Below are 10,671 nucleotides of genomic sequence, written 5' to 3'. Positions count from 1 at the left end.
GTTATGAGCCACCATGTGGTTGCTGGGAATTGAACTCAGGACCTTTGGAAGAGCAGGCAATGCTCTTAACCTCTGAGCCATCTCTCCAGCCCTATTGAAAACTTTTTAAAGTCATGTATTGAAAAAGAGTTTGAGGCCAGCCAATTTAAGTAGGCAGTTCCAGGCCATTCAAACCATTCAAAGCCACATGGTAGAACCCTGTGTCAAAAATTAAACAAAACTCATAGAACCTAAAATCCCATTATAGCTAGGGAAAAAAAAATAAACTCTTTAAAACCCTGGACAATCAAAAGGAAGCCTAGTTAGCAAGCTGAACATTAAGGTGGTGATTTCTGAAGTATGATTCCCTTGGTGAGCCTCATCAATGTCTTGGAACCTGGTAGAAATACAGCCAGGTTTGAGGTGAGAATCGGAGATTAGCAAGCCAGCAACAGCAACCCTCCAGGTATGTTTGCTCAGGTTAGACAGTACAAACTAGTTCCACAAAGCCCTGAGTACTTCGTTCCGCTTAATAAGCAGGTCCTAAACAAGAACAATCTGGTTCTCAGTACACCTAGCACAGCTTCATAAGCAATATGTGTTCCAGTTTGCTCACAGGTTAATTCAGTATCAATCAAGAGCTGGCTAGACAATTTCACCCATTAGTTTGTTTCACAGAAGGTAACAATTCTGACCAGGCTACATTAACTTCTAAACATCTGATGTAGCTGGGTGTGGTAGTGCAAACCTTCAGCTTGAGCATTTGAGGAACAGAAGTAGGAATATCTCTGTGAGTTTGAGGCCAGCCTGGTCTATATAGAGAATTCCAGGGCAGCAGTGGTTCTCAACCTTCCTACTCTGCAACCGTTTGATACAGTTCCCCATGTTGTGGTGACCCCCCAACCACAAAATTATATTCATTGCTACTTCATAACTGCAATTTTGCTACTGTTATGAGTCATAATGTAAATAGTTTCAGAGTTAGAGGTTTGTCAAAGACACTGAGACACAGAGGTTGAAGACCACCGCCACAGATACATAAGCAGTAAATGATGCACACATCTGGAACTGTTAATTAGCAAACCCCTACCTCCAGTCCTCTAGCAAAGAATCCAGGTTTACAAAGTGTCATGTGCTTTGAAATCTAAGTGAAAAAAATCATTTCTAACTTTGTCAAATATAAAAACAGGATTTACAGGCTGGAGAGATGGCTCAGCGATTAACAGCACTGGCTGCTCAACCAGAGATCCTGAGTTCAATTCTCAGTAACCACACAGTGGTTCACACCCATCTAAAATGGGATCTGATGTCCTCTTCTGGCCTGCAGACAAACATGAAGGTAGAACACTGTATACGTAATAAATAAACTTTGAATTAAAAAAAAAAGGATTTACTAATGGATCTCTATGCAAGTTAACTATAAAACATAAAATGAAAGATAAAATTTCTTTTATCTTTAGAAAACATTCTACTTTCGGGCTGGGGAGATGGCTGAATTGTTAAGAGGTCTTGCAGGCCCAGCTGAGTTCTCAGCACCCACAATGGGTGACTCACAACCACCTGAAATTCCAGTTCTAAGAGGCTAGACACATCATCTTCAGGCCCCAAACATTTAACTAATTTTTCTGAGCTATGATGAACTTTTATATTTCTATCCATAAACGCAAACAGTAACATGAAAATCAAACACATGAAAACAGAATAGTGTATAAAAAGGAAAAAGATATTACTGTTGCAAATTATGTTTATTAATATTCACACTTGTGGATAAAAGCCAGAGCTTCTTAAAAGCTAGGATGCATCAGTCCACAAATTTAGTCTCAGCACTCAGGAGGCAGAGGCAGGTAGGTCTTTGTGAGATGAAGCCAGCTTGGTCTATCTACATAGGTAGTTCCAAGCCAGCCAGTTACATAGTGAGACACTGTCACAAAACAAATACCTCTACCCCCCAAAAAGGCTAGGCACACACTCTAAACTACACTCTCAGTCCAATTTCTTACAGTTGATTTAATGAACAGTTTTGTTTCTTTTTGATTTGGTTTGATTTTTCCAGACAGGGTTTCTCTGTAGCTTTGGTGCCTGTCCTGGAACCAGCTCTTATAGACCAGGCTGGCCTCGAACTCACAGAGATTCGCTTGCCTCTGCCTCCCAAGTGCTGGGATTAAAGGTGTGCACCATCATCATCCGGCATTAACAACATTCTTAACATACGTGAATATAATCATTTAAAATTTAAAATGAGTAGGTTAAGTAAAATGTCTTTTTATGTACATACATATTCACACACACAAAGAAAAGCTGTTCTAGTCATAGCAACCAATGACCACCAGGTGGTAAAAGAATTTTTAAAACATCATGATAAAATGCTAATTAGTAATAAAAAGAAATGAACTACTAATATACTTGAAAACACAAACCTCAAAAGCATTATGTGCCCAGACAATGGTGGTGCACACCTTTAATCCCAGCACTCAGAGGCAGAGACCTGAGTTTGAGGTTAGTCTGGTCTACATTTCCAGGATGGCCAGGGCCCCACAGAGAAACCCTGTCTCTAAAAACCAAGATAATAATAATAAAATTAAAAAATGGCTAGGCACTGGATGGTGGTGGCACATGTCTTTAATCCCAGTGCTCGGGAGGCAGAGGCAGGTGGATTTCTGTGAGTTTGAGGCCAGCCTAGTCTAGAAGGGCTAGTTTATAGGACAGGCTCCAAAGCTAAAGAGAAACCCTGTCTTAAGAATTTAAAAAAAAAAAAAAATAGCTAGGCAGTGGTGGCAAACAGCTTCAATCTCAGCAGTCAGGACAGGTGGATCTCCGTGAGTTCGAGGCCAGCCTGGTCTACAGAGTGAGTTCCAGGACAGCCAGGGCTACACAAAGAAACCCTGTCTCAAGAAAACAAAAACAAAACAAAAATTAAGCAAACAAACAAAAAGCACTGTGCATAGCCAAAAATACATAAGTCAACACTGCCTCAAAAAAGTAAAAAGAAGCCGGGCGATGGTGGCGCACGCCTTTAATCCCAGCACTTGGGAGGCAGAGGCAGGCGGATCTCTGTGAGTTCGAGACCAGCCTGGTCTACAGAGCTAGATCCAGGACAGGCTCCAAAGCCACAGAGAAACCCTGTCTCGAAAAAACCAAAAAAAAAAAAAAAAAAAAGTAAAAAGAAAAAGGCAGGCGGGCCGTAAGGCATTATGTTACACAGATGAAGTCATCCACACCAGTAATCCTAGCAGTAAGGAGGCAGAAGCAGAAGGAAGAGTTTGAGGCCAGCCTCAGGAACACTTGTGAGACTGTCTCAAATTTTTTTAAGTTACATACTTTATGGCCTCACTTACAAAAAACAGTAAAGCTACAGAGACAGAAATGAGACCAGTGTTTGCCAAGGGCCTGGAGAAATAAGAGGGTTATAAGGGGCTACAAGAGACCTTCCTGGGAGATGGAAATAGTCTGTATCTTGACTGTGGTGGTGGCTACATGACTGGTCATTAGAATGTCCACCTAAAAAGTGTTGATGTTGTATCTCCACAATCCAGACTAACAAAAGAGCTTCTCAACAGAGATCTCTCCTTTACTGCTGTACCTTCACAAAATCAACCAAAGTCTAACTTAAGTTGTGCAGTAATGTCAGGCAGTGGTGGCACACGCCTTTAATCCCAGCACTCGGGAGACAGAGGCAATTGGGTCTCTGTGAGTTCGAGGCCTGCCTGGGCTACAAGAGCTAGTTCCAGGACAGGCTCCAAAGCTACAGAGAAACCCTGTGTGTGTGTGTGGGGGGGGGAGTGCAGTAATGACAGGTAAGGGCAGGCTATGCTAAAAGTGAACATGAGACATGACAGTGACACTGGCCCCAAACTATGGCTAACATGCAGCTATTTCCATATCAGATCATATGCAAGAACTACAAGCAGAACATGGCAAGGTGAATTAGTGCCACCAGTTGGCTGTACCATCACAAACCTCTTGACTTTAGCAATGTTGAAACCTCAAATACATTAAATAACATTAAGAATATGGGATCCTCCTTCATATTCTGTTTCTTCTTTCTTACTCACTGGCGCGAGGGATTGAAATGGGCCCACGTATACTATGCAATCACTCTATCACTGAACTTCAACTCCAGCCCTTACGTTGTTTTTAAAGAACAGTAGTAATTCTAAATACAAAGACAGCAAATTGACAAAGAACAGATAAAGAATGAACCACTTCAGTCTATAATAATCACAAACACCACCTAACCCATGCATTCCAGACTAAAAATAGATTTCTCTGCCCCTCATTGAAATACACATATTAAAGCTAGATAAGGTGGAGCATGCCTCTAATCCCAGTAGTTGGAGGCAGAGGCAGGAGGATCACTGGTCTACATAGGAATTTCAAAATAACCAAAGCTACACAGCGAGACCCTGTCTCAAAAATTTTTTTTAAAAAAGTATACATCTTGAAAGATAACTCAAACGTGGCCTTTCATTTTCACAAATCTTCTGCTTCAGTTTAGAAAGCTCATGTTCTGGTTCTACTTAAAGTTTTGACTTTGAGTTTTAAAAAAAAAAATCAATGATCAAATCTATCGATTTACTTCCTTCATTTTTTTTGGAGTGGCTAATGAATATAATGAAGGTAAGTTTCTTCAAAGAACGTAAAAAAGGTCTCAGGATTCCAGGCTTGATGGTACGTGTCTATATTTTCAGCTATGGGGAGAATGAGGCAGAAGACTCCCTTGAGCAGCCCAAGTAACATAGCAAAAACAATGTAACCAAGATAGGGAGGCAGGAAAAAAAAAGAGATGGAAGAGGAAAAGGGAGGGAGGGGGAAGGAAAAGGAAGAAAAGGAAAAAGGTCTAACTGAAGCTCTCCTGTTCTATCTCAGCAGGTAGAACATATACAACTATATATTAATAGATTACAGAGATGACTTAGACTAAATTACTCAATAGCTATCTAGCACCAAGTGGCATTTTAAGATTAAAATGAAGGCATTTGATACACTAGATCACCGTATCTAAGGATGGTTTACAAAGCATGAAAACACCCGGAGCATGGAAGCTTTTCCAAAGAGACAGCATTTTCTTGCCAGCAGTTACCTCATAGCTCTGCATAATGAAAGGCCAGTGAAGTTTCTTTACAAGTTATTTGCTAAATGCTTTACAGAGGACAAAACTAGGCTGCAACCCTTTGGAATCCGATGCGGGAGAAGGGTTCAAAAAACACACTCGGGCAGGTCAAGTATTTCTTCACTAGAACTTCTACACGTTTGTCACTCTCGAGCAATGCTGTTCCAGGTTGTTGTTTGGCTTGTTTCTGAAGGTCCTTTCTAACAAAATCCCTTTATATAGATTTTCTGGGTGTGCACACTGGAATGGGCCTGAGAGCTAAGCCAACCTTTGCAGCGGAAGGAAAAGGCAGCTCAGTGGGGGTCCCTCAGCTGAGCCGCCGGACAGAGCAGAGCAGCTCTCCACATCTGCCTCTCACAGCGCTTAGCCTACTGCTTCCCAACAGATTTAGATTCGCAAAGACGGGACGCTACTCCTAGATAAAGGCAGCCGCTCTCGAGCAGAACTACTCTTCAGTCTTCGGGAACTACGGGGGCCCACAAGGATCTCTCCGTGGGACACTTAGTTTTAGCGGTTGTCACGAAACTTAGTCCCATTTTAAAGGGCCGTCCATTTGACCCGACTGAATGCTATTAATCTGCACCAAGGCCGGGCAGGCTCTTCACCTGCCCGGTGTAAAAGGAGAGTTGGCTTCAAACGCGCACTGGCCTCGGCAGTGCACGGACGGGTAATGTGCTCAGCAGACCGTGAGGACAGCGCGCAGGCCGCAGGCGCCCGGCAGGACAGGGCTGCGCCTTGACCCCTGCCTGGAGCATCTGGGCTGGGTCCCCCTGCTACCACCCGGAGGGTCTGCCACCCTGCAGCGCAGTTCACTCACGTTTTCAGTGTCTCGTTCATTCACCGTTGGCAAAGGGGTCCTAGTGGACATCTTACTGCGCTTTGATTCTGCACAACGCCAAGGCGAAAACAAAACCGCCCAGCTCTGGGCGGCCGGCGAGCAACGGCCGCGAGCCTCCGGGCCCTGCCCTCCCCGGCCGGAGTCTAGATCCCCGGCCTGGCCCGGGCCGTGCGCCCGCGGGCCCCGGGGCTCATTCTCCCCCAGCGCCGGCGGCCGCGGCGAGGAGCCCAGTGGGAGCGGGCCGGGTGGCCACCGCAAGCCTCAGGGCTCCTCGCGGGCCCCTCGCCTCCTCGCCGCCGCAGCGCCGCGGAACTCAGCCCCGGGGGTTCCACACAGGGCGGCCGGCAGCCCCAGAAGAGGCGGCGGCGCAGGAGTATGTAGCGGAGATGAAGCGCAAGACAGGCCGCCGCGGCCTGCAGGCGCCGACCATGGAGGGGGCCGCGCAGGAGGCGCCCACGCCCTGCTGCTTTCCCTTCTCCGCTCGCTTTCCGCCCGGCCTCGCCCTGCCGACTGCCACCGCCGCTCCCCGGCACTTCAGGAGCCTCACAGACCCAAGATGGCCGCCCCTCGGCTTCCTCCGCTGCCTACGGCTGCCGGAAGTGACGCCGCTGACGCCTGGAGTTCCGCCAATCAGCGCGGTTGGAGGCACTGCCGGCTGCTGTTGCTAGGGGCGACTCGTCCTGTTGGTTCTGAGCGGGAGGAGTCGAGGGTGAGTACTAGCTTGGTCTCTTCCAGCTCTAGCGGAGTCCCAATGGTCCAGAGTGCCTGGGCATCCCTGACCCCTCCCGGCCACTGCGGCGTCCTGCGCCCGACTGGTGGGTTGGCATTTACAGAGTACAAATCTGAGCTGCCTGGATTACATTACACATGGAGATCCTACTGTCTGCAAAAGTTGAGTTCGCTTTCTCTGGGCCACGCAGCAAAGGATGGAGCTCCTGAATCAGCAGTTACAAGTCTAGCGGAGAGAGCTAGAGCCAGGCCTCCTGTCTTATAACTGAGACATCGAGCCAATGAACTTTCTTGCCTCTGGCTCTAAAGGGCCACTGGATACCCGACCCAACTGAATACCCATTCGGATGAGAGAGCGCAGTACAGTGACAAAGGTGGCCCAAAAGGGATGGGAAGAGGAGTACAATGAGAGCACGTAAAGGCACCAGGGATCAATTCCTAAATGCCGAATGCCGGTAGGGGCTTGTATAGCGATCTCTCTCTCTCTCTCTCTCTCTCTCTCTCTCTCTCTCTCTCTCTCTCGCCCTCTCCTTCTCCCTCTCCCTTGTCCCCCTTAGCTGTCACTCCCTCTACCCCTCCCTTTCTTTCTCTCTCCTTTTCTACTTCCTCCTTTCTGTCCCTTCCCTCGTGCTCCCGTCCTACTTCCCTCTCTTGCTTCAACCTCCTGAATGCGGGATTGCTATAGACTTGAGCCAGGCTGTGCTGCCTCTTCTAAAAGCCCTCTTCCGCTTGTCACCCCTTTCTGCCTTCGGAGGATGGAATCCCCCGTAGTACAGAAGAGAGGGCTGTGTGAGCTGGGGTAATGCAGACCGCTACTAATAGTCCACCTTGTACTGGTTATTCATTAGCCTCGGGGTGCCCATATAAGATGGTCAGACACAGCATGTGATCTGAAGTCTGGACAAGTTAATTACTTAACCAAAGCATCTGGGTTGGTTATAGAAGAATTGAGTCTGAACCACATTCCTACACAGCTTTAGAAATAGGTAAATTTGTGAGTGACTGTACTTAGCTTTGCTTTCTTTTGCTTTTTTTATTGTGTGTGTGTGTGTGTTTGTTTGCTTGCTTTGATTCCCCCCCCCCCAACATCCCAATGTCTTGCTGTATCTGGGGCATTTCTTGTTTTGTGGACCGTAGATCTTTAAACACAAGCATCACTCCCAGAGAGGCCAGGGGATCCCAATACAAAACAACACAGAGCAAAGATACATTCAGAACTCCCATCTTACTCTCTTAGGGGTGTGCTCAAGGGGACCAGGTAAACCTATTTACTGTGCCGTTCTCTTTCTCCCTCTTTCATCAAGCGGAGATGTGCAGTGAAATTCCTTTGAGTCAGGGGTTTGTTCTTCCACACAATCCACCTGAAATGTAGACTGTGATAACCGGAAGTGTCCTCAAGAGCTAGAAGAGCAAGAGTAGGCATCCAGCCCCATGTTGGGGTCTAGTCAGGGGACACTTACTCTGAAGATGGCGTGAGAGCTATCCAGAGGCATGGTAGTGAGAAGCAACAAGGGGAATTCAAGTAACTAACATCAAGAGCATGTGACGGTGAGAAGTCAAGCCAAAGAGGCAGGAGCCAGGTAGATCTAGACATAGCTAAAGGGCTCCAGTTCTCCCCTCAACCCTGATGAGTTCTGGTGGTTCAACATTGGCTTCTAATGAACACAGGAAAACCTCCAAAAGTTGTTGCCTCCGGAAGGAGCTTTGAAAAAGCCCATGGACACTTTAGAGCATCCCACATTGGCCGGAGAAGTAAATGGACATGAGGCTTCCCCCAGGGGGATTTCCTCATTCATGCTAGACATCAGGAGTCAATGAGTGCCAAAGATGAAGGGCTTAACCTCAGGGTACTTCCGAGTTTGCATAAGGTTTAGAATTGAAGACACTGAAATTTGAAGGCACAATAAAGACCTGGAAGCAGTAGGCGTGTTTGTGATGGGTGAGAAAGGAAAGGAGGGCTAGCGGGGTGTGAGGAGGAGGAGCGCATTGGTCCGTGCAGAGGAACTTCTGTGGGCCTGAATTTTGTGCATCTCTGGTCTGTCTGGAAGGAATGGACAACTAACCCTTAAAACTATTGTTCGAATGACACCTTCCATCCCTTTTCATAATTCTTGCTTCCTGCCTGGCTCTTCTCCCCTTTATTTATTTTTTAGACAGTCTTGTTCTGTAACTCATGCTGGCCTCACATTCCTGTCCTCTTGCTTCACCCTCCCTAATGTACACCCAGTTTGTTTCCTGTCTTCCTGTTAAAATAGTACCTACCTTGAGCATCATAACAACAAACCTACTCCAGTTCAGAAATGCGCCCAGGGCTGGGGAGATGGCTCAGCAGTTAAAGCTCTTGGTGTTCAAGCAGAAAGATTAGATCTCCTAAAATCCACATAAATCCCAGGAGGGCAAAGCAGCCCACTTGTGTTCCAGTACTGAAAAGACAGGATTGTAGTTATGTTTTCCTTGTGATTTAACAAATGAAGCTTGCTTGAAGATCAGAGTGCAGAGCTAAGCCACTAGTTAGCCATAGAGGCCAGGCAGTTGTGGCACACACCTTTAATCCCAGCACTGGGAGACAGAGGCAGGTGGATCTCTGAGTTCAAGGCCAGTCTGGGCTATGTGAGATTGAATCTGTCTTAAACAGAAACAGAGCTCATACAAAGGTGATCCCAGCGTTAGGGAGGTGGAGAAAGGAGTGATATGGCTGGGCAGGGAGAGGAATATAAGGTGGGAGGAGACAGGAGCTCAAATGCAGTCTGAGGTTTGGTAGAGATGGATGCAGTCTGAGGATCAGTCTGAGATGCAGTCTGAGGTTTCATAGGCCACATTCACTCTGATCTCTTAGAGACAGAATCTCCCCTTTGGTCTGAGCATTGGTATAGATAAGAACTCTCTAGTGCCTGGCCGCTCTGCTTCTCTGATCCCTCAGCTTTCACCCCTGATAGCTGACTCCGAGTTTTTATTATTAAGCCCAATTAGAATTCGTGCTACATCGTATCTCTCATTGCCCTGGAGCTAGCTAAACTTGCTGTCCAGCATGCCCCAGGGATCTGCCTGTCTCTGCCTTTTCAACCCTGGGATTGCAGCACATACAGCACACCTGTCTCTTCACCTGGGTTCTGAGGATGAGACTTAGGTCCCTGTACTTGCACGGCTAGCACATCACTTTCTGAGCTGTCTCTTCAATCTTTGGGAGACAGAGGCAGGAGAATCTCTGTGAGTTTGAGACCAATCTAGTGTAGAGAATTTCAGGCCAGCCAAGAGGACGTCATGAGACACTGTCTCCAAAAGGGGGAGGGTGCCAGAGAGATGGCTGGGCAGTGACCAGAGTTTGCTGCTCTTGAAGAGGACCCGTATTCAGTCCCAGCACCTACATGGCAGCTTATAACCTTCCAGAACTCCAGCTCCAGGGCATCCAGTCTCCTCTTCTGTCCTCTTCAGGCACAAGGTGTGCATATATGCACGCACAGAGAGTCAAAACACACTTAAAATTTTAACCACATGTCAGGACAGTTTAACAATAACTAGTAACATTAGCAATACCATCAAGTTGTGCATGCGCTACAATACCACGATTCTATCCCAAATATGTACCCTAAAGGAGTGCCTGAACTTATTTAGGCTGACCACATAGCTCATGAGATGAGCGTGCTTGCCGCCAAGCCTGTCGACCTGAGTTCAACACTTGGGAACCCAGTAGAGGAGAGACATGGCTCCTGTAGCTTGTCCTCTGGCTTCTCCCTGCCTTGGCACTGTGTGTGAGTACACACAGAAGCGAATAAGCGTAATTTAAAATATTTAGTTATTGTTTTTGTTTTTCAAGACAGGGTTGCTGTGTGTAGCCCTGGCTGTCCTGGAACTTGCTCTGTAGACCGGCCTGCCTCTGCCTCCAGATTAAAGGTGTTTGCTGCAATGCTTGGCTGATTTTTTTTTTTTTTTGGTTTTTCGAGACAGGGTTTCTCTGTGGTTTTTGGAGCCTGTCCTGGAACTAGCTCTGTAGACCAGGCTGGTCTCGAACTCACAG

At 46.8% G+C, this 10,671-nt stretch overlaps 1 protein-coding gene across 8 annotated transcripts in view; it reads right to left on the bottom strand.

Moving 5' to 3' along the window:
- Window positions 1-6,457, bottom strand: part of Mark3 (microtubule affinity regulating kinase 3) — a 93,567-nt gene extending 87,110 nt beyond the window's left edge. For 3 of the 8 annotated variants that reach the window (XM_013346107.2, XM_005343577.3, XM_013346125.2), the window contains exon 1: window positions 5,907-6,455. In XM_013346107.2, coding sequence (XP_013201561.1) covers window positions 5,907-5,957 — 51 coding nt within the window. In that variant the 5' untranslated portion in view covers window positions 5,958-6,455. Of the gene's footprint in view, window positions 1-5,906 lie in introns of all 8 variants that reach the window. The other 5 variants (XM_005343575.3, XM_026781322.1, XM_013346113.2 and 2 more) reach the window with 4 other exon arrangements.
- Window positions 6,458-10,671: the final 4,214 nt, after the last annotated feature.

This window comes from Microtus ochrogaster, chromosome 1 (genome assembly GCF_000317375.1).
Source record: "Microtus ochrogaster isolate Prairie Vole_2 chromosome 1, MicOch1.0, whole genome shotgun sequence".
Classification (NCBI taxonomy): Eukaryota; Metazoa; Chordata; class Mammalia; order Rodentia; family Cricetidae; genus Microtus; species Microtus ochrogaster.
This window is presented reverse-complemented; position numbering and strand designations above follow the sequence as displayed.